The following is a 25,057-nucleotide window of genomic DNA, read 5'->3' on the forward strand; positions in this document are numbered from 1 at the left end:
GCGCGGGTTCCTGGGAGGAGGGAGGGGAGGGGGGCGCGGAGGGGAGTTTCAATATCAAACAGTCGCGATGGAGGGGTTGGCGGCCCTGCGGCTCGGAGGCTGGGGGATTTCGGCGCCCGTTCGGTTGGCAGTCGGAAACGCGCTGACGCTTTGAAGGTTGCGCGCGTAAAAGACCGCGCGAGGGAATGGTGGCTTGGAAACTGCGGACTCTTCCGATCGTCGTCAAGGTAAGGAGCGCCGAGGGGGGGGGGGGGAAATTCCCAGCAGGAACGTCCTCTTGCAGGTTGGAACACGTCAAGAGGTTAAGACCTGGGTCGTGTAGCTCACCGTCCGGGTCGCTAGGGCGAAGCGCGTTCGTCTCTCGGCTGGCGGGCGAACATCGCTCTTGGACTCTTGGAAGACGCCCACCGACGCGGACCCGCGAGCTGCTACTGACGTGCCGACGCGAAGTCTGTCTCTCTCGCCTGCCCTTGGACGTCCGTCTCTCTGTCTCTCTCTGTCTCTCTCTCTCTCTCTCTTTCTCTCTCCTCCCCTCCTCGCGCGAACTGCTACCCTCTCCCGTCCGGGCCCCTCCCCCCTCCGCGACATCCGCACTTCGCCGACTCAGCCCTCCACACCCCTCGAGGCCTGACAGCCAGTCCCGGGGCCGTCAAACATCCCGCCCCTAGCCGCCAGGGGTGGGGGGCGGCTGCTTGCTTTCCATCTCCACCCCTCCGCAATCTCCTGCGACAAAAATAACCCATGTGAAACATTCACGGTCCTGGATTCCTCGTACTTCACAGCAATAGCCAGGCAGTACCGCCTTGTGCTTGAGTGAGTGAATTGATTTGTTCGTAGCCTACCCCTATTTCGAAGACCCATTTTCTGAAAACTCTTGAAAAAAAAAAAAGGTGAAAAGAGGATATCCGCTCCCCTCCCGCTTTTGTACCGGATTTGAGGGCAGGGCTAATTGGTGAGGTGTGGAGGGAAACGACAGCTCGAGAAGTGTTGGATTGGGGGGGGGGGGGGGGGGGGGTGATCTGTCGTCATTGTCGTTGATCGCAAGGACAATTCTTGTTAGTCCCAAAACAAGGACGTGAATAATCTACCCTCTATTTCACCAGGCCGCTTTTCTGTTCGCTAACGACCCTTTGGCAGCCCGGATAATTGGTTTTCGCGCAAAAAAAAAAACTCTGGCCGAATCACCGCGTGGTTTAGCCATTTTCGAAACCTCGAACATGTTTATAGCTCAGATGCGAGTTTGATTCCCTTGGCCTACCGACTGTTCAGGAGTTCTGAATCAGCACTTTTATCTGCATAAATGACGGAACTGTTTTTTAAAATACTGCAACTCGGTGTAATTTCACTGGAGTTGTTTTGAAACTGTCCCATTTAAATCAGTATGGAGTAGTGCAAACAGTTTCATATTTAGAGTGATATCGCTTAAAATAGGCTGGACATTAAAAGACTGAATATGAGTCTATTGAAAAAAATTCTTACACCATTAAATTACTTGATAAATAACAAACAAAACAATTATTTTCCCAGTGACACATTGGATTTTTATGAAAAAGTTCTTTAACAAAGAAATTACAAACTGAATTAATATGTTCAGCGACACATTGCAGTTATCTCATAATTTATTTAATGGTTATGCCAGTAGGATGTTTGGACATATGTTTTTACTGTCTTATATTCTCTATAACGTAACTTTAGGCACTGGGAAACGCGTATTATTGGAGATAGTTTTAAACTGCTTCCATTAAATATTTTACACATTGTGAGAAAAAAATTAAATATTCTTAAATCTAAACCAGACACGAACTTAGGACTTTAATGTTGCGCTATGAACCCATTCCGAAAATCAAAAGAGCTCAAATAAAGAAGCAAGGTACAAAGAAAATAAACACATTCCTACACATAATTAAATGCCCTTAAATCCGTTATTTGTCAGTGCTCAACTCTTCCTAAGTATATTTAAGTTACATTGATATGCAATAACCCTTTAGTTTATGTACAGTACGATTATAGCTAGGCCTAAAGAAGCAATTTAATTTTTTAGTGTTCCCACGATATCTACGCGTAGTGTTTGGAGTTTTCTTAAAACAAACTACTTTTTTTACAAGAAGTTATTACACATAATGTCTGCAGTTTTGAAAGGTAATTTGTGGGCTTAAAACGTGTAACGCTCACGTGGCAAGGACCCAGACCCATGATGGGTCGAAACCAAACTTCGCTTCAATTAGACTACTTATGAGCACGGAGTCCGGACCTTGTTGCTCTGAGTCCACTGCAGCATGTAAACATGCTGCGTTGCCAAGTGTCTTCTTGCCCTGCTGCGGCCTGAAACAAACTTTTTATTTGATGTCTAACAAATTTTTTAGAACTCAAATTTTATTAATAATGTACGATATTTCTTGCTTATTTCAGATTTGTATTGATAAACTTGTTGGGAAACGGGGCCAACATAGTAAACGTGGGTAATTTTAAGTCACCAGCTGCGGAAACAGACAATAAACAAACAGCAAGTGACCAAGACGCAATTAGTAAAAAAACTTTTTTTATTAATTAGGCTCTATATAATTTCCTAACTTCACAAATCGCAAAATATATCTGGTGGCAACATTAAAAAAATAATTATAATGTATTTAATTTAATTTATTTTCGTGGACATGCCCCATTGCTGGGATCACACCATATATCATAGAGAAAGCTCCAGAACGCACATAAAATATGGGAAAACAAACACACAAAAAAGCCCAAATCAGTTGATGTCAAAAGCATAGACAGCACAGAATATTCAGTGGAAGGAATAAGTCGGAAAAATATTACAGCAAAACGAACACAGTGAGCTGTCAACGACGTGACAGTTGCTACAATAACAGTAAATACAGACAAACAACAACCTTGGATATCACAGCGACAAACAGACGAACACAACGATGAAACAACTTGAGAGATATTCTGGACAACACAACGACGACTGCACAGGCGAACACAAGAGGCTTCCTCAGACAAAACAAATGCGACTTTCAGGAGCTGACATCTACTGCCGCCATCAGGCACCTGTTTGTGCCTTATGGACGTCGTATCTGATTTTATTTACGGTGCCTCCTTTTTTTAATTGGTGTTTTCGTAGAAACTGTACAGAACATCTGTTTAATTTCATCAATGGGTTTTGCCACCATTTTGTAAATGTATCAAAATTCGTAGGTTAAGTTTGAAAATTCTCAGATTCCATACCAAGAAAATTCTATAAAATTATAAATTATTCGGTTAGTAAGCTTACGAACACTTATGGTTGCTTTTTTAATGTTTACTTCCGTAAATACCAAAAAAAAACATTGTCAGTTTATGTTATTTTATGTATGGTAACTATACTTACTGATTAAACATTAAAACACATAAATTAGCGTATCTCTTGGCACTGATAAAAATGAAGGTGTTATTTAATCGTTGGAAAATCAAAATAGCCTAAAATCATTTACTTAAGTGTCGTGTTCGAATGATTGAACAACTAAGTAACTTTTGTAAATGTAAACAATACTTACTGTACTACAGGTCTACAATTATTGACTGTTTGAGAGCAACTTCCAGTGCTTGTAATGTGTGTGTGTATATATATACATATATATGTATATATAAAGAAGTTGACTACAACTATTATTTATTTTTATGTAACCTGAAACTTGTAAAAACAACCGTGCCAAATGTTTTGTTGTGATAGGAACTCTACATTAATGACAAAACAACTGCATATGCTTAATGATAGCAACTTTTTAAAATTATTAAATATACATTTTTAATAACTCATCGTTTTTTATCTCAAAATTCTTTTAAAGAGAATTACTTAAACATAATTTATGACGGCCAAACATGTTATTATTAAAGCTACTGTTTATATGTTGATGTAAAAGTATCATATTATCTTTACGCCTGTTTCTTTTCGAGGACAGTAAATAAAGTAAGCAAAAAGCCACGCTTGGCTTGAAGAAATTGTTCTTTTAATTCTCAAGATATGAAAAATACTTTTTTTCTTTAGCATTTTACATATGCGTTTATAACATTTATATTTAGGCTGCTTTGTATAGTAATTGAAAACATAAGTAAATTTATTTGGTAAATAAATTTCTAATTATTAACATAAATTACAGTTAGGTATGGTTAAACAAAAATATTGTTTTAGTAAAGTAATTAGATAAGGTTTGTGAAGTTATTTTCTATGATAAAATTGTATTATTGCAGTTTTATTCTTCGCAGTGCAAGCCTATATAAAATAAAAACTTCTGACAGCTACTAGGTGCTGCAGATTATATTACAAAATGAGACATGGAAATAAACTTTTTGTGAAATGGCGACAAAACTTTGGTATGTTCAGAAGCATAGTGTTTGGCACTAAATTGTTATGTAGTATTGTAATGTTTGCTTAAAAATTACAATGTGACAGTAACAATCTGTACTATTTCTTCAAAAGTAAAAAGTTTATTAAACTAATGTAAATTTTCTCAGTAATTATCATAAAAATATACATTATTATTTTAATAGTGCTAAATTATTTTTTTTATCATTTATAAAATTTTGTGGGTAATAGTACGTATACTATAACATTATTTTCAGGAACTACTTTATATAATTGAAGAATATTTTTTCGCAAATTTACTCGCTTGGAGTTTTCTCCCAAAAATATTTTTTGAGAATGTTTAAGTTAGCTAATATGTTAAAAGAGTAAGAAAAATTTAACAAATCAGTAATTTTACATACTAAAAGTTCAGACGTTGTAGCTCTTATAAGCATAAGTTTATCAATTTAATTTAGATTTTATCAGATTTTTATTAGACAAATGCATGCTATAATTTTATAAACCTCTTTTATTGTTTTCCTTAAGGGCCGCAGACATATAAACCATTCAGTCCTCGAGTTTTGTCAGTTTCAATATAAGGCTGAAGTCCAGAAACAGCAGCCTGTAGCAGAAATACAGCGGCTTGAAAATACAGGAGTTAAATAATTATGTTTCCTCAACTAATAAGTCGTACTTTATCTGTGGTTCAACAATTCACAATGTTTGGAAATAATTGCGATTATATACACTTTAGTCTCTAGTAGGATTATAATTGTTTTAACCCAAAGAAATCCTAAGAATTGTGGTTAGCAAATTACGCATATCATTTGTAGTTTGAACTTTGGTCTTGTTTTTAAAAGTAATTAACTAACAGAAATAAATTTCTAGTTCATCTGTATTGTTGAGTTTCAAACAAAGAGCTTTTTGCTCATCAACTGCCATGTTTTTGAAGTGGCTTGCACTGCTTTGACTGATTGGCACATGGGGTGATACCTCTGTCATCAATTCAGAAAAAAAAATACGTCTTTGAACCAAACATACCAATTTCGATGTTTGTTCCGTCACTATGTTCTGTTTACAAACTTGCCACTATATTAATTAACGTTCCCGATCACTGAACGATATCCTGCCAGCGAAATTTTGTTTTTCTGTTCCTTTAATACAATGTTTCAAATTAAATAGTAACAACTTCACGACTTTAAAAAAAAACACATCTAAGTTATCTGTTCAATTGGCGTGTATGGTCATACATATTTGCAAAACTGCAAAAAGCTGTCCCCTGAAGCAAGATACAATATTTACAGTAATAATTTTATAATCTCTTCATGAATAATTAATAACAATTTTTAGTAAATTGTCAGAAATGCAAATAATTTAGTTTCAAAACTACCGTCCCCTTATTTTAACCATTAATTCTAGATTGAGTTAAGACTGTCCTAAGAATGACTCTTAAGATAACGTTAGCTGTCTGGTTACCGTTTTATGAATTAGTGGTTACAACCTTAAAAAAAAACAATTCTAAATTCATTTCATAGGTGCTAGTGACTGGCAAATCGATGTAGCTTTCATGAAACAGTTAAAATCTTTTGTTTGTAAATTGAAATAGCAGTAGATACATGATAAAAATGTACTTTTTCGGTAAATTTTAAACTATTATTGTTAATACTAAAATCTTTTATAGTCAAGTAAATTTTATATGTATCACTAAACAAAACTACTTTGGTCTTCAGAAACTAATGTTCGCTCAAGGTGAACAAATATTTTTTGCAATGGCAATATAGTCAGCTTTAGAACCCACATATAATTTTTCAATGACTACTTAATATTTTGTTGGTGCTATTCAAACAAATATATACTAAGCCCTAGCAGTATACTGGAGTACTAAAACCAGTAATATTAAGTAAACAGAAATATAAATGATACTAGTAAAAAAAATTTCGTTATTCTATGATTGGGTATTATTGTGGAGGAACAATGTTTTCTGAATTCCCTGCGTAACGTGTTACGTGTCCGAATGGCCTTTTTAAGTCAGAGACTTGTATGATCAATCACTAACACTGCTGTAAATCATATCAGTATTTAAGTAATTACTGAAGATTTTGAGACTGGAGAATGACCTCAAATTTTACTTGCAGTTCAATAACTTAAGTCTTAAATTTTTTTTAAATGACCACTCAAATATGAAGGAGACGAAACACCTTTCTAGCTTTTTTTTTGCATTTAATACACATAATTAATAGCAAAGTATTTACGTTGAAAAACCCTGAGTTATTTTAAAATGTTTCCATAATTGGTTTAATTTTGACTAAATTTTCATATTTAATGACAGTTTATTTATGTATAATAAAATATTAATATTTTTCAATTTCAAAAGACCTGTAAGCTAATTACATTGGATTAGACAATATTTATGTTTATATATTGCATTAAAAAATTTGCACTTAATGCTTAAGAAAACTTTTATATTCAACAAAAACAGTGCCACGATAAAAGTCACGAAAGTGTAGTTCACAAAATTGAAAATTTATGTTTTTTTTATATGTGACTATCCTGCTCGAGCGATGCGGCTATGATATAAAACTGACTGGCTGCTATCGAAAAATGTTTTGCTCGTTAAAATATTTTTAAATATAGAAGTATTCTGACATATCTTCATTGGTAACATGTTTCAGCTCATCATAGCTTTTAATAAACGAAACATGAAGTGGATAGGTACTAAAGAAGCTTAGGGTTATATCGGTAAACGAATAGTAGATCTTTATACAAACACGTGATTTTTTAGTAACTCCTAGGTTGGATAGTTTCATCTGAAAGCGACTCTAGTAAATACGTTTTAAAATATAATGATACGTATGAAGTACCCTGAACAAAAAATTTACACTCTCTTATGAAATTAAGGCCAGTAAACTCCAATAATAGTAACGTGAGTAGGCCTATAAAACAATTTCTTAAGTATAATAGGAATTTCCAAATAAATACAAACATTCTGAATATAACATGTAAAATTTATTTTAAAGTATTTTCTATTAACATAAAAATTTGCACAATGTTATGCATCAAACAAGTTTAACACATTGTATAGTTTTCAAAGTGTTTATTCTAAGAAACATTTATAAAAAAAAACAATCTCGCGTTAACAACCCATCATGGGGGAAAAATGGTATCTTTTTACCATAAGAAAATGCAAAATAGTACATAATTATACGAACGCGAGAGACCAGACCGCGATGCCAGGTTCTGAGCTGGCTGGCGGCCCTGCACGGCCACTGACGTCACGTGCCGGGTCACTAGCGGGCCACTGACGTAAGGCATGCCACGCGTGCCTGGCCGGATTACAAGGGTCATCGCTACCCTATCCCCCCCCCCCCTCCGTTCCCAGCACATCATCCTGCCTCGGCACCGTTGTCTATCGCTGAGCGGTCTTGGAGAATTCCGCGGGCCGCCGCGTGAAGTGGCGTGAGCGAGTGACGCTATTCTTGATGTTTCGGGCGTCGGGTCGGCAGGTGATGACGCGACTCGACGCGGCCGCTCTCGTCGGTTCGAGAAGGGTGCCACTTGACTACTTAAACAGCGGCGCCTGCCTCCGCGGGAGTTCCTCTGCGAGTCCCACGACGGGGGTGACGCGAGAGTTGCGAGCGGATTCCGAGCGAAGGGAAGTGCGACATTCGGCGAAGAGGGTGTGAGACAACCCCCCACGAGTGGCGCGGAGTTCGACTGAATCGTGACAGTGCGGCGACTGAGTGGCGCAAGACTGTGTGTGTGGACAGGCGGGATGTAAGGGGAGAACAACTGTTGAGCCTAGCTCCAGCGAGGAGTGCGAACTGCTGAACTTGACAGACTTTAAGTGACTTGAGAATAAACATTTTTAAGTGCCAGTGACTTGTAATCGTATATTTGAAAGTGCAAATATTTATTTATTAATATAAATATAAGTAATAGTAAAACTGAAATAAAACTTAATTGGGAAATCCCTTACAAACCCAGTTTTCCCCCACATTAAATCGTAACAATATTTATTCGGTAGCACGACGACTCATTCAAGAATTAAACACTAGGTGCCTTTTCAAAGAATGTAACTTTAAAAGAACTATGAACAGTTACTAGAAAATGATCGGGCTAAATGGCTTACAGAAACAAAGTAAAAAGTTGGATACATAATATTGTTTATCAACTTTGGAGAGTTATCGTACATATATGACTAATAGTTTTTAGCATCTTATTTTAGATCATAAAATCTGTACATCACGAGTATTTAAAATAAATTCTTCTATCCTGTGCGAGTTTCTGATTTGCTACTTCTTTTGAAAAAAAAAAAGGCCATTCATTGAATCCGTAATAATTATTTAGTAACTTGGAGCATGCTACGCTATAAATTTTGGAAATATGTTTTTCATAAAATTCAACGGATATATTTGAGGTATAACAAAGTATGACAATAACACAGAACATGCAATACACTTTGACCAAGCCCAGCACATTGTACATAAATATTTTCAACTACCACCACAGATTAATCAGAAATGTTACATTAAAAAAAATTCAATAATATTAACAAGGAATAAGGGTATATATGAATTAATATCTGGAATTCCAAGTTTCAGCATAATAATGAAAGAATTAGCCACAGTCCGGGCTGGTGCATCCTCCTCATTGGGCCGATCCTCCTCCAATCACGGTGGACCACAGCCCGGCCCTTTACGAATACTGCGCCAGAACACCAGTTGGCTTTTATGCCAGGCAACCAAAGGGGCGTCAGACATGGCGCCAATCGCGGCCATGGCTGGCCAACAAAGCCAAATTAGCACACGACACAAACACTCTTGTTTTGCATGGTTAAAACCCCACATGGTAGAGGGTGTAGGCTTCGGCCTGAGACACACTTAGGTCCTTTTCTACCTGGACCCAAACACACACTTATATTAACATAAGCTAGGAAAATCAGTTGTAAATCATACCTGAAGATAGCTGTTGCGGGTCGTGACGAAACATTGAGCACACCATCATTTGAACAGACGTGTTCTGAAACCAGGAGCTAAGAAACTGGCGTGGTAGAAATGGCGCGAACAGGATGGACAGTCCTTCAGACCCGTGCTTCATCGGCGCTGACGGGCAGCGTCTCGACGCTAGGACAAGACGCCGGGGCGCGCGGGGGTGTTGATCAAGTGGCCCACATCGCCGCCAAGTGCTGGAGGTCAGCGGCGGCCGAGTGTTTGCATTGTCCGGCCTCTCCCTAGGACCGCCCGTCCGGTCCTCGGGGCGTTATTAATGATCGCCTCTCTCCGCCGGGGTTATTATCGCACTACCGACCCCCTTCAGCCCAGCCCTGTGTGGAACAACTGCTCGGCTACCGAGGACAGCCCTGTGTGGAACAACTGCTCGGCTACCGAGGACAGCCCTGTGTGGAACAACTGCTCTGCTACCGAGGCCAGCACTGTGTGGAACAACTGCTCGGCTACCGAGGACAGCCCTGTGTGGAACAACTGCTCGGCTACCGAGGACAGCCCTGTGTGGAACAACTGCTCGGCTACCGAGGACAGCCCTGTGTGGAACAACTGCTCGGCTACCGAGGACAGCCCTGTGTGGAACAACTGCTCGGCTACCGAGGACAGCCCTGTGTGGAACAACTGCTCGGCTACCGAGGACAGCCCTGTGTGGAACAACTGCTCGGCTACCGAGGACAGCCCTGTGTGGAACAACTGCTCTGCTACCGAGGCCAGCACTGTGTGGAACAACTGCTCGGCTACCGAGGACAGCCCTGTGTGGAACAACTGCTCGGCTACCGAGGACAGCCCTGTGTGGAACAACTGCTCGGCTACCGAGGACAGCCCTGTGTGGAACAACTGCTCGGCTACCGAGGACAGCCCTGTGTGGAACAACTGCTCTGCTACCGAGGCCAGCACTGTGTGGAACAACTGCTCGGCTACCGAGGACAGCCCTGTGTGGAACAACTGCTCGGCTACCGAGGACAGCCCTGTGTGGAACAACTGCTCGGCTACCGAGGACAGCCCTGTGTGGAACAACTGCTCGGCTACCGAGGACAGCCCTGTGTGGAACAACTGCTCGGCTACCGAGGACAGCCCTGTGTGGAACAACTGCTCGGCTACCGAGGACAGCCCTGTGTGGAACAACTGCTCTGCTACCGAGGCCAGCACTGTGTGGAACAACTGCTCGGCTACCGAGGACAGCCCTGTGTGGAACAACTGCTCGGCTACCGAGGACAGCCCTGTGTGGAACAACTGCTCGGCTACCGAGGACAGCCCTGTGTGGAACAACTGCTCGGCTACCGAGGACAGCCCTGTGTGGAACAACTGCTCGGCTACCGAGGACAGCCCTGTGTGGAACAACTGCTCGGCTACCGAGGACAGCCCTGTGTGGAACAACTGCTCGGCTACCGAGGACAGCCCTATGTGGAACAACTGCTCTGCTACCGAGGCCAGCACTGTGTGGAACAACTGCTCGGCTACCGAGGACAGCCCTGTGTGGAACAACTGCTCGGCTACCGAGGACAGCCCTGTGTGGAACAACTGCTCGGCTACCGAGGACAGCCCTGTGTGGAACAACTGCTCGGCTACCGAGGACAGCCCTGTGTGGAACAACTGCTCGGCTACCGAGGACAGCCCTGTGTGGAACAACTGCTCTGCTACCGAGGACAGCCCTGTGTGGAACAACTGCTCGGCTACCGAGGACAGCCCTGTGTGGAACAACTGCTCGGCTACCGAGGACAGCCCTGTGTGGAACAACTGCTCGGCTACCGAGGACAGCCCTGTGTGGAACAACTGCTCTGCTACCGAGGACAGCCCTGTGTGGAACAACTGCTCGGCTACCGAGGCCAGCACTGTGTGGAACAACTGCTCGGCTACCGAGGACAGCCCTGTGTGGAACAACTGCTCGGCTACCGAGGACAGCCCTGTGTGGAACAACTGCTCGGCTACCGAGGACAGCCCTGTGTGGAACAACTGCTCTGCTACCGAGGACAGCCCTGTGTGGAACAACTGCTCGGCTACCGAGGCCAGCACTGTGTGGAACAACTGCTCGGCTACCGAGGACAGCCCTGTGTGGAACAACTGCTCTGCTACCGAGGACAACCCTGTGTGGAACAACTGCTCGGCTACCGAGGACAGCCCTGTGTGGAACAACTGCTCGGCTACCGAGGACAGCCCTGTGTGGAACAACTGCTCTGCTACCGAGGCCAGCACTGTGTGGAACAACTGCTCGGCTACCGAGGACAGCCCTGTGTGGAACAACTGCTCTGCTACCGAGGCCAGCTCTGTGTGGAACAACTGCTCGGCTACCGAGGCCAGTCCTGTGCGGAACTACTGCTCGGCTACCGAGGCAAGTCCTGTGTGAAACTACTGCTCGGCTACCGAGGCCAGACCTGTGTGGCACTACTGCTCGGCTACCGAGGCCAGTCCTGTGCGGCACTACTGCTCGGCTACCCACCCAACCCTGTGTGGAACAACTGCTCGGCTACCGAGGCCAGTCCTGTGCGGCACTACTGCTCGGCTACCGAGGCAAGTCCTGTGTGACACTACAGCTCGGCTACCGAGGCAAGTCCTGTGTGACACTACTGCTCGGCTACCGAGGCAAGTCCTGTGTGACACTACTGCTCGGCTACCCACCCAACCCTGTGTGGAACAACTGCTCGGCTACCGAGGCCAGTCCTGTGCGGCACTACTGCTCGGCTACCCACCCAACTCTGTGTGGAACAACTGCTCGGCTACCGAGGCCAGTCCTGTGCGGCACTACTGCTCGGCTACCGAGGCAAGTCCTGTGCGGCACTGCTGCTCGGCTACCCACCCAACCCTGTGTGGAACAACTGCTCGGCTACCGAGGCCAGTCCTGTGCGGCACTACTGCTCGGCTACCGAGGCAAGTCCTGTGTGACACTACTGCTCGGCTACCGAGGCCAGACCTGTGTGACACTACTGCTCGGCTACCGAGGCCAGTCCTGTGCGGCACTACTGCTCGGCTACCCACCCAACCCTGTGTGGAACAACTGCTCGGCTACCGAAGCCAGTCCTGTGCGGCACTACTGCTCGGCTACCGAGGCAAGTCCTGTGCGGCACTGCTGCTCGGCTACCCACCCAACCCTGTGTGGAACAACTGCTCGGCTACCGAGGCCAGTCCTGTGCGGCACTACTGCTCGGCTACCGAGGCAAGTCCTGTGTGACACTACTGCTCGGCTACCGAGGCCAGACCTGTGTGACACTACTGCTCGGCTACCGAGGCCAGTCCTGTGCGGCACTACTGCTCGGCTACCCACCCAACCCTGTGTGGAACAACTGCTCGGCTACCGAAGCCAGTCCTGTGCGGTACTACTGCTCGGCTACCGAGGCAAGTCCTGTGTAACACTACTGCTCGGCTACCGAGGCAAGTCCTGTGTGACACTACTGCTCGGCTACCGAGGCAAGTCCTGTGTGACACTACTGCTCGGCTACCCACCCAACCCTGTGTGGAACAACTGCTCGGCTACCGAGGCCAGTCCTGTGCGGCACTACTGCTCGGCTACCGAGGCAAGTCCTGTGCGGCACTGCTGCTCGGCTACCCACCCAACCCTGTGTGGAACAACTGCTCGGCTACCGAGGCCAGTCCTGTGTGGCACTACTGCTCGACTACCGAGGCCAGTCCTGTGCGGCACTACTGCTCGGCTACGCACCCAACCCTGTGTGTAACAACAGCTCGGCTACCGAGGCCAGTCCTGTGCGGCACTACTGCTCGGCTACCGAGGCAAGTCCTGTGTGACACTACTGCTCGGCTACCGATGCAAGTCCTCTGTGACACTACAGCTCGGCTACCGAGGCAAGTCCTGTGTGACACTACTGATAGGCTACCCACCCAACCCTGTGTGGAACAACTGCTCGGCTACCAAGGCCAGTCCTCTGCGGCACTACTGCTCGGCTACCGAGGCAAGTCCTGTGCGGCACTGCTGCTCGGCTACCCACCCAACCCTGTGTGGAACAACTGCTCGGCTACCGAGGCCAGTCCTGTGCGACACTACTGCTCGGCTACCGAGGCAAGTCCTGTGTGGCACTACTGCTCGGCTACCGAGGCCAGACCTGTGTGGCACTACTGCTCGGCTACCAAAGCCAGTCCTGTGTGGCACTACTGCTCAGCTACCGAGGCCAGACCTGTGTGGCACTACTGCTCGGCTACCGAGGCGAGTCCTGTGTGGAACAACTGCTCGGCTACCGAGGCCAGACCTGTGTGCCACTACTGCTCGGCTACCGAGGCCAGTCCTGTGTGGAACAACTGCTCGGCTACCCACCCAACCCTGTGTGGAACAACTGCTCGGCTACCGAGGCCAGTCCTGTGCGGCACTACTGCTCGGCTACCGAGGCAAGTCCTGTGTGACACTACTGCTCGGCTACCGAGGTCAGTCCTGTGCGGCACTGCTGCTCGGCTACCGAGGCAGTCCTGTGCGGCACTACTGCTCAGCTACCGAGGCCAGTCCTGTGTGGCACTACGGCTCGGCTACCGAGGCCAGACCTGTGTGAAACAACTGCTCGGCTACCGAGGCCATACCTGTGTGGAACAACTGCTCGGCTACCCACCCAACCCTGTGTGGAACAACTGCTCGGCTACCGAGGCCAGTCCTGTGCGGCACTACTGCTCGGCTACCGAGGCCAGACCGGTGTGGAAAAACTGCTCGGCTACCCACCCAACCCTGTGTGGAACAACTGCTCGGCTACCGAGGTCAGCACTGTGTGGAACAACTGCTCGGCTACCCACCCAACCCTGTGTGGAACAACTGCTCGGCTACCGAGGCCAGCCCTGTGTGGAACAACTGCTCGGCTAGCGAGGCCAGTCCTGTGCGGAACTACTGCTCGGCTACCGAGGACAGACCTGTGTGGTACTACTGCACGGCTACCGAGGCCAGACCTGTGTGGCCCTACTGCTCGGCTACCTAGGCCAGACCTGTATGGAACAACTGCTCGGCTACCCACCCAACCCTGTGTGGAAACTCTGCTCGGCTACACACACAACCCTGTGTAGAACAACTGCTCGGCTACCGAGGCCAGTCCTGTGTGGAACAACTGCTCGGCTACCCACCCAACCCTGTGTGGAACAACTGCTCGGCTACCGAGGCCAGCACTGTGAGGTATAACTGCTCGGCTACCGAGGCCAGACCTGTGTGGAACAACTGCTCGGCTACCCACCCAACCCTGTGTGGAACAACTGCTCGGCTACCGAGGCCAGCCCTGTGTGGAACAACTGCTCGGCTACCGAGGCCAGTCCTGTGCGGAACTACTGCTCGGCTACCGAGGACAGACCTGTGTGGTACTACTGCATGGCTACCGAGGCCAGACCTGTGTGGCCCTACTGCTCGGCTACCTAGGCCAGACCTGTATGGAACAACTACTCGGCTACCCACCCAACCCTGTGTGGAAACTCTGCTCGGCTACCCACCCAACCCTGTGTAGAACAACTGCTCGGCTACCGAGGCCAGTCCTGTGTGGAACAACTGCTCGGCTACCCACCCAACCCTGTGTGGAACAACTGCTCGGCTACCCACCCAACCCTGTGTGGAACAACTGCTCGGCTACCGAAGCCAGTCCTGTGCGGCACTACTGCTCGGCTACCGAGGCAAGTCCTGTGCGGCACTGCTGCTCGGCTACCCACCCAACCCTGTGTGGAACAACTGCTCGGCTACCGAGGCCAGTCCTGTGCGGCACTACTGCTCGGCTACCGAGGCAAGTCCTGTGTGACACTACTGCTCGGCTACCGAGGCCAGACCTGTGTGACACTACTGCTCGGCTACCGAGGCCAGACCTGTGTGACACTACTGCTCGGCTACCGAGGCCAGTCCTGTGCGGCACTACTGCTCGGCTACCCACCCAACCCTGTGTGGAACAACTGCTCGGCTACCGAAGCCAGTCCTGTGCGGCACTACTGCTCGGCTACCGAGGCAAGTCCTGTGCGGCACTGCTGCTCGGCTACCCACCCAACCCTGTGTGGAACAACTGCTCGGCTACCGAGGCCAGTCCTGTGCGGCACTACTGCTCGGCTACCGAGGCAAGTCCTGTGTGACACTACTGCTCGGCTACCGAGGCCAGACCTGTGTGACACTACTGCTCGGCTACCGAGGCCAGTCCTGTGCGGCACTACTGCTCGGCTACCCACCCAACCCTGTGTGGAACAACTGCTCGGCTACCGAAGCCAGTCCTGTGCGGTACTACTGCTCGGCTACCGAGGCAAGTCCTGTGTAACACTACTGCTCGGCTACCGAGGCAAGTCCTGTGTGACACTACTGCTCGGCTACCGAGGCAAGTCCTGTGTGACACTACTGCTCGGCTACCCACCCAACCCTGTGTGGAACAACTGCTCGGCTACCGAGGCCAGTCCTGTGCGGCACTACTGCTCGGCTACCGAGGCAAGTCCTGTGCGGCACTGCTGCTCGGCTACCCACCCAACCCTGTGTGGAACAACTGCTCGGCTACCGAGGCCAGTCCTGTGTGGCACTACTGCTCGACTACCGAGGCCAGTCCTGTGCGGCACTACTGCTCGGCTACGCACCCAACCCTGTGTGTAACAACAGCTCGGCTACCGAGGCCAGTCCTGTGCGGCACTACTGCTCGGCTACCGAGGCAAGTCCTGTGTGACACTACTGCTCGGCTACCGATGCAAGTCCTCTGTGACACTACAGCTCGGCTACCGAGGCAAGTCCTGTGTGACACTACTGATAGGCTACCCACCCAACCCTGTGTGGAACAACTGCTCGGCTACCAAGGCCAGTCCTCTGCGGCACTACTGCTCGGCTACCGAGGCAAGTCCTGTGCGGCACTGCTGCTCGGCTACCCACCCAACCCTGTGTGGAACAACTGCTCGGCTACCGAGGCCAGTCCTGTGCGACACTACTGCTCGGCTACCGAGGCAAGTCCTGTGTGGCACTACTGCTCGGCTACCGAGGCCAGACCTGTGTGGCACTACTGCTCGGCTACCAAAGCCAGTCCTGTGTGGCACTACTGCTCAGCTACCGAGGCCAGACCTGTGTGGCACTACTGCTCGGCTACCGAGGCGAGTCCTGTGTGGAACAACTGCTCGGCTACCGAGGCCAGACCTGTGTGCCACTACTGCTCGGCTACCGAGGCCAGTCCTGTGTGGAACAACTGCTCGGCTACCCACCCAACCCTGTGTGGAACAACTGCTCGGCTACCGAGGCCAGTCCTGTGCGGCACTACTGCTCGGCTACCGAGGCAAGTCCTGTGTGACACTACTGCTCGGCTACCGAGGTCAGTCCTGTGCGGCACTGCTGCTCGGCTACCGAGGCAGTCCTGTGCGGCACTACTGCTCAGCTACCGAGGCCAGTCCTGTGTGGCACTACGGCTCGGCTACCGAGGCCAGACCTGTGTGAAACAACTGCTCGGCTACGGAGGCCATACCTGTGTGGAACAACTGCTCGGCTACCCACCCAACCCTGTGTGGAACAACTGCTCGGCTACCGAGGCCAGTCCTGTGCGGCACTACTGCTCGGCTACCGAGGCCAGACCGGTGTGGAAAAACTGCTCGGCTACCCACCCAACCCTGTGTGGAACAACTGCTCGGCTACCGAGGTCAGCACTGTGTGGAACAACTGCTCGGCTACCCACCCAACCCTGTGTGGAACAACTGCTCGGCTACCGAGGCCAGCCCTGTGTGGAACAACTGCTCGGCTAGCGAGGCCAGTCCTGTGCGGAACTACTGCTCGGCTACCGAGGACAGACCTGTGTGGTACTACTGCACGGCTACCGAGGCCAGACCTGTGTGGCCCTACTGCTCGGCTACCTAGGCCAGACCTGTATGGAACAACTGCTCGGCTACCCACCCAACCCTGTGTGGAAACTCTGCTCGGCTACACACACAACCCTGTGTAGAACAACTGCTCGGCTACCGAGGCCAGTCCTGTGTGGAACAACTGCTCGGCTACCCACCCAACCCTGTGTGGAACAACTGCTCGGCTACCGAGGCCAGCACTGTGAGGTATAACTGCTCGGCTACCGAGGCCAGACCTGTGTGGAACAACTGCTCGGCTACCCACCCAACCCTGTGTGGAACAACTGCTCGGCTACCGAGGCCAGCCCTGTGTGGAACAACTGCTCGGCTACCGAGGCCAGTCCTGTGCGGAACTACTGCTCGGCTACCGAGGACAGACCTGTGTGGTACTACTGCATGGCTACCGAGGCCAGACCTGTGTGGCCCTACTGCTCGGCTACCTAGGCCAGACCTGTATGGAACAACTACTCGGCTACCCACCCAACCCTGTGTGGAAACTCTGCTCGGCTACCCACCCAACCCTGTGTAGAACAACTGCTCGGCTACCGAGGCCAGTCCTGTGTGGAACAACTGCTCGGCTACCCACCCAACCCTGTGTGGAACAACTGCTCGGCTACCCACCCAACCCTGTGTGGAACAACTGCTCGGCTACTGAGGCCAGCACTGTGAAGTATAACTGCTCGGCTACCGAGGCCAGACCTGTGCGGCACTACTGCTCGGCTACCTAGGCCAGACCTGTGTGGCACTACTGCTCGGCTACCGAGGCCAGACCTGTGTGGAACAACTGCTCGGCTACCGAGGCCAGACCTATGTGGCACTACTGCTCGGCTACCGAGGCCAGACCTGTGTGGCACTACTGCTCGGCTACCGAGGCCAGTACTGTGCGGCACTACTGCTCGGCTACCGAGGCCAGCACTGTGTGGAACAACTGCTCGGCTACCGAGGCCAGTCCTGTGCGGCACTACTGCTAGGCTACCGAGGCCAGACCTATGTGGCCATACTGCTCGGCTGCCGAGGCTAGTCCTGTGCGGCACTACTGCTCGGCTACCGAGGCCAGACCTGTGTGGCACTACTGCTCGGCTACCGAGGCCAGACCTGTGTGGCACTACTGCTCGGCTACCGAGGCCAGTCCTGTGCGGCACTACTGCTCGGCTACCGAGGCCATACCTGTGTGGCACTACTGCTCGGCTACCGAGGTGAGTCCTGTGTGGCACTACTCCTCAGCTACCAAGGCGAGCCCTGTGTGGCACTACTGCTCAGCTACCGAGGCAGTCCTGTGTGTAACAACTGCTCAATTACCCACCCAACCCTGTGTGGAACAACTGCTCGGCTACCGAGGCCAGACCTATGTGGCAAAACTGCTCGGCTACCGAAGCCAGACCTGTGTGGAACAACTGCTCGGCTACCCACCCAACCCTGTGTGGAACAACTGCTCGGCTACCGAGGCCAGTCCTGTGCGGCAATACTGCTCGGCTACCGAGGCCAGACCTATGTGGAACTACTGCTCGGCTACCGAGGCCAGACCTGTGTGGCACTACTGCTCGGCTTTTGAGGCCAGACCTGTGTGGAACAACTGATCGGCTACCCACCCAACCCTGTGTGGAACAACTTCTCGGCTACCAAGGCCAGTCCTGTGCGGTACTACTGCTCGGCTACCAAGGCCAGAACTGTGTGCCCCTAATGCTCGGCTACCAAAACCAGACCTGTGTGGAACAACTGCTCGGCTACCCACCCAACCCTGTGTGGAACAACTGCTCGGCTACCGAGGCCAGTCCTGTGCGGCACTACTGCTCGGCTACCGAGGCCAGACCTATGTGGCCATACTGCTCGGCTACCGAGGCCAGACCTGTATGGCACTACTGCTCGGCTACCGAGGCCAGACATGTGTGGCACTACTGCTCGGCTACCGAGGCCAGACCTGTGTGGCACTACTGCTCGCTACCGAGGCCAGACCTGTGTGGCCATACAGTTAGGCTACCGAGGCCAGTCCTGTGTGGCACTACTCTCGGCTACCAAGACGAGACCTATGTGGCACTACAGCTCGGCTACCGAAGCCAGACCTGTGTGGATCAACTGCTCGGCTACCCACCCAACCCTGTGTGGAACAACTGTTCGGCTACCGAGGCCAGTCCTGTGCGTCACTACTGCTCGGCTACCGAGGCCAGACCTATGTGGCACTACAGCTCGGCAACCGAGGCTGGACCTGTGTGGAACAACTGCTCGGCTACCCACCCAACCCTGTGTGGAACAACTGCTCGGCTACCGAGGCCAGCACTGTGTGGAACAACTGCTCGGCTACCGAGGCCAGTCCTGTGCGGCACTACTGTTTGGCTACCGAGGCCAGACCTGTGTGGAAAAACTGCACGGCTACCCACCCAACCCTGTGTGGCCCTACTGCTCGGCTACCGCGGCCAGACCTGTGTGGCACTACTGCTCGGCTACCGAGGCTAGTCCTGTGCGGCACTACTGCTCGGCTACTGAGGCCAGACCTGTGTGGCACTACTGCTCGGCTACCGAGGCCAGACCTATGTGACATTACTGATCGGCTACCGAGGCCAGACCTGTGTGGAACAACTGCTCGGCTACCCACCCAACCATGTGTGGAACAACTGCTAGGCTACCGAGGCAAGCACTGTATGGAACAACTGCTCGGCTACCGAGGCCAGCACTGTGTGCTAAAATTGCTCGGCTACCGAGGCCAGTCCTATGCGTCACTACTGCTCGGCTACCGAGGTTAGTCCTGTGCGGCACTACTGCTCGGCTACCGAGGCCAGACCTGTGTGGCACTACTGCTCGGCTTCCCACCCAACCCTGTGTGGAACAACTGCTCGGCTACCGAGGCCAGTCCTGTGCGGCACTACTGCTCGGCTTCCGAGGCCAGACCTGTGTGGCACTACTGCTCGGCTACCGAGGCGAGTCCTGTGTGGCACTACTCCTTAGCTACCGAGGCGAGTCCTGTGTGGCACTACTGCTCAGCTACTGAGGCCAGTCCTGTGTGGCATTACTGCTCGGCTACCGAGGCCAGACCTATGTGGCACTACTGCTCGACTATCGGGGCCAGTCCAGTGCGGCACTTTCTGCTCGGCTACCGAGGCCAGACCTGTGTGGCACTACTGCTCGGCTACCTAGGCGAGTCCTGTGTGGCACTGCTGCTCAGCTACCGAGGCCAGCCCTGTGTGGGACTACTGCTCAGCTACCGAGGCCATATCTATGTGGCACTACTGCTCGGCTACGGAGGCCAGTCCTGTGTGGCACTACTGCTCGGCTACCGAGGCCAGACCTGTGTGGAACAACTGCTCGGCTACCCACCCAACCCTGTGTGGAACAACTGCTCGGCTACCGATTACAGCACTGTGTGGAACAACTGCTCGGCTACCGAGGCCAGACCTGTTTGGCACTACTGCTCGGCTACCGAGGCCAGACCTGTGTGGAACAACTGCTCAGCTACCCACACAACCCTGTGTGGAACAACTGCTCGGCTACCGAGGCCAGTCCTGTGCGGCACTACTGCTCGGCTACCGAGGCCAGACCTGTGTAGCACTACTGCTCGGCTACCGAGGCGAGTCCTGTGAGGCACTACTCCTCAGCTACCGAGGCCAGCCCTGTGTGGCACTACTGCTCGGCTACCGAGGCCTAACCTATGTGGCACTACTGCTCAGCTACCGAGGCCAGACCTATGTGGCCATACTGCTCGGCTACCGAGGCCAGAACTGTGTGGCATCACTGCTCGGCTACCGAAGCCAGACCTGTGTGGCACTACTGCTCGGCTACCGAGGCCAGACCTGTGTGGCCATACTGCTCGGCTACCGAGGCCAGTCCTGTGTGGCACTACTGCTCGGCTACCGAGGACAGCCCTGTGTGGAACAACTGCTCGGCTACCGAGGCCAGACCTGTGTGGAACAACTGCTCGGCTACCCACCCAACCCTGTGTGGAACAACTGCTCAGCTATCGAGGCCAGTCATGTGCGGCACTACTGCTCGGCTACCCACCCAACCCTGTGTGGAACAACTGCTCGGCTACCGAGGCCAGTCCTGTGCGGCACTACTGCTCGGCTACCGAGGCCAGACCTATGTGGCACTACTGCTCGGCTACCGAGGCTGGACCTGTGTGGAACAACTGCTCGGCTACCCACCCAACCCTGTGTGGAACAACTGCTTGGCTACCGAGGCCAGCACTGTGTGCAACAACTGCTCGGCTACCGAGGCCAGTCCTGTGTGGCACTACTGCTCGGCTACCAAGGCCAGACCTGTGTGGCCCTACTGCTCGGCTACCGAGGCCAGACCTGTGTGGCACTACTGCTCGACAGTAGTATGTGAATGACGGTATGGAAACAGGCGCCAGGCGGTGTATGTGGTGTCAGTGTCCGCCATCTTGGATTGTGACGTCACGTTGGCCATTTTTGACTCAAAATTCCTCAAAATCCTCAAAATTGACTCAAAATGACTCAATATTTCCCGTTTTCGAGGGAAAAATTCCCGTTTTTTGAGGGAAAAATTCCCGATCCGAGGGAAAATTTCCCGTTTTAGTCCTCAAAAATTCCAGCAGTTAGAAATGTCCATATGTAGGCTTAAGCATCCATGTCTACAGCCTCAGATAAGCCTCTGACGTCATCATGGATTATAACGTCACCGTTAAAATTTTCGTTAGGCCCGCCATCTTGAAAATCCGCATTTTTTATGTTAGAAAATCGGGAAAATTTTTAAAAACCATTAAAAAAATTATTTGATCGAATTAAATAAAAATCTTAAAACCACTGTTGCAGTTATCGTTATGGTCGCCATCTTGGATTATATAAATGTTGCATATTTCGTTACACCGGCCATCTTGGTTGAGTACCATGTCATTCTTACACTTTACGTTTCGACCACCATATTGGATCCTATTAATGTTGCAATTATCGTTATGGTCGCCATCTTGAAATTTAGTCATCATCTTGGAAATCCGTAATTTTTATGTTAGAAAACCGGGAAAAATTCCAAAATTCATCAAAAAATTAACTTAATAGAATACTGATTGATTATATCGATTCCCATCCTTGGTTCGAAACCGGTGATGGCAAAAAAATAAGAAAAATCAGATCCTTCCTCCACAGAAGCCGCCTACAGACTGACCTACCACCAATATCAAGGTATATATCGTAAGCTGGTATGATGTCATGTCCGCCATCTTGTCTTCGTCTGCTGGAAGACTCCATCTTGTTATCATCTGCTAGAGTGTGCTGACGCCATGTTAGTTGAATTCTTACCCGCTAGAGTGCAGTAATAATATATTTTATGGAGGCATCCGCCATATTGGAATTTGGATGCCATCTTAGAATCGAGTAATTATTTAGCTAGAAATTCGGCAAAAATTCCAAAATTCACCAAAAAAATCGGCAATCATTTTACAGAATGATTCGATCAGTTCCAGTCCTTGGTTCGATACTCGAACAATGTAATAATGTTAAATTTTATGTAAAAAATAATAATTTCAATAAACCATTTTCAAAATTATTAAAGAGACTTTTAATCCTCTACTATAAGCCATCAAGACCACCATCTTGTATATTCGTAAAAATTATTCTACAAATTCAGGTAAAAGTTCAGAATTCATTAAATAAATTTCCAATCAATATACTGATAAATTAGATCGACTAAGGTTCTTGGTACGATCTTGGATGATGCAAAAAAATTAAATATAACATCAATTTAACATAATAAAGACAGATTCGAGGAATTAAACACCGCAAGTTCTTTTACAAACATAATATTTATTACATAATTTATATTCTACTACAGGAACACTTGCGAAATCTAGCAATCTTATAATCAATCATTTAGTTCCGCATCGGTGTGAAATGACTCATTTTTAGCTCCAAGCAGTTTATACTAGACAGAGACCAACCAGAACCTTTACTGACATAGTTCTCCTCTTCTTGACAAAGTTTCTGGATACCGTTTTTAACAGTTTGCTTCACATCGTCAGAACTGTAAATTACTGCAACCGATGTCTTGAATGCACATTTCTTCAATTTGTAATCTAACGGATATGGCTTTCCATATATACAGTCCAACCACAAGTTATATTTCAAAGGTCCGTTTGTTGCTACGTCATCAGTAAGCTTATTGATTATGTCCTGTCTGATATCATCAAGAAAATTACAAATGTCCTTCGTCTCACCTAACGTATTTAAATAATAGTAGTCTTTCAACGTTCCACGAAATGCAGACTGCGCCAAGTAGAAGCCATTATCGTTTACTTGTAATGCCCCGAACACAGTCTTAGGTTTAGTTCCATGTTCAGACGTCATAGCAGTCGGTTGCTGCGCATCTGTTTTTTTGGTTGTACGCTTCCGTGTCTCCAATCTAAAGCGAGGAGTCTAAATGTCGGCAAGTAGTTTAGCAGTAGGCACACGGACTTCACCTTTACATTTTTTCGCATGTCGGCGCAAATTATCAATTCGACTAAACCATTTAAGGCACTCATCACAGCGAAACTTCATGCGAGTAGGATTCTTCGTACTTCTACTCCTCTCATGTCTTCGTGCATCATGGGAAAATGCGAACGACGTATCACAGTAGCTGCAAGGATGCCTAGTTGAAGACAATCCCGAACCAGTTGGCGATGTAACAGGTGGTTTTACCATTTCCAGGCATACTCTTATGCACATCGATGCATCGTTGTTGCACCGATACCTTTACTTTATGCCGCTCTGCAGAACCTTTACATGTCTCCAAGTATTGCTTCAAATTAGCATTTCTTGTAAATTGCTTGCAACACTTAATACAGCCAAACATTTTACGATAAGGGTTCTTAGCACATTCTCTCTTCTCATGTCGACGAGCATTGCTGATGTTTGAGAAAATCTTGTCACAGTAACGACATCGGTGTTCATTTGTTGTTGAGGATTCGTCATCCATTGAAGTCTCCATTGAGGGCGAAACAGCGTTCGTTGAGGTTTCCTGTACAGACAGCACTACCGCTATTAAAGTCTCTTCTGCTGGTGGTATCATGTCTGTCGAAGTCTCCTCCAGTATCGTCGTCGCTGACGTCAAGGTTCCCGTAGACGATGGTACAACGTCCATCGAGTTCGTCGTTAAAGACGGTAAAGATGCCATCGAGTTCTCAAGAACAGGTATTTGACACGACTTATGCACCAGATGAATCAAACTAGGTGATCCTTACACCGTCGACGACAGTAAAAAACTGAGCGACCTGCTGTCTAGGACTCGCTTAAATACATGCAGCGGATGGAATAATACGCTAGTCAAATCAAGAATCATTTACTATAATACTAGAGTCAAAAAAACATTAAAAATAGAAGCACCGACAGCGAAAAGGCAGCACCGTCAAAGAAAAGGCAGCTCATTTGGAAGCACCGACAACGAAAAGGCAGCTCATTTGGAAGCACCGATAACGAAAAGACAGCACCGCCAACGAAAAGGCAGCTCATTTGGAAGCACCGACAACGTAAAGGCAGCACCGACAACGAAAAGGCAGCTCCGCCAACAAAAAGGCAGCTCATTTGGAAGCATCGACAACTAAAAGGCAGCGCTGCCATCGAAAAGGTAACTCATTTGGAAGCACCGACAACGAAAAGGTAGCACCGCCATCGAAAAGGCAGGTCATTTATCATTGACTCCAATATGCATTGGCTCCAATATTCATTGGCTCCGATATTCATTGACTCCAATATTCATTGGCTCCAATAGTCATCGACTCCAATATTCATTGGCTCCATCAGTTATTGACAACATCAGTCTTTTGGTTCCAAAAGTCTTTTCAAGAGGCTCCATCAGTCTTTTGGCTCCAACAGTCTGTTGGCTCCTATAGTCATTGGTTCCAATAGTCTTTGGCTCCTATAGTCATTGGCTCCAATAGTCTTTGGCTCCAATATTCATTGGCTCCAATATTCATTGGCTTCAATATTAATGAGCTCCAAAATCAATTGACTCCAATTGCTCCAAATGCTCCAACAGGCTCCAAAGCCTCCATCAGTCTTTTGGCTCC

The 25,057-nt window shown here is 48.8% G+C and overlaps 1 protein-coding gene across 1 annotated transcript in view; it reads left to right on the top strand.

The window, feature by feature from the left end:
* The window catches only part of LOC134535253 (uncharacterized), a 228,081-nt gene that overhangs the window by 483 nt on the left and 202,541 nt on the right, over positions 1 to 25,057 (top strand). Inside the window, exon 2 of the mRNA XM_063374325.1 lies at positions 63 to 227. Coding sequence (XP_063230395.1) covers positions 63 to 227 — 165 coding nt within the window. The remainder of the gene's footprint in view (positions 1 to 62; positions 228 to 25,057) is intronic.

The sequence above is a fragment of the Bacillus rossius genome, chromosome 8 (genome assembly GCF_032445375.1).
Source record: "Bacillus rossius redtenbacheri isolate Brsri chromosome 8, Brsri_v3, whole genome shotgun sequence".
NCBI classification, from domain to species: Eukaryota; Metazoa; Arthropoda; class Insecta; order Phasmatodea; family Bacillidae; genus Bacillus; species Bacillus rossius.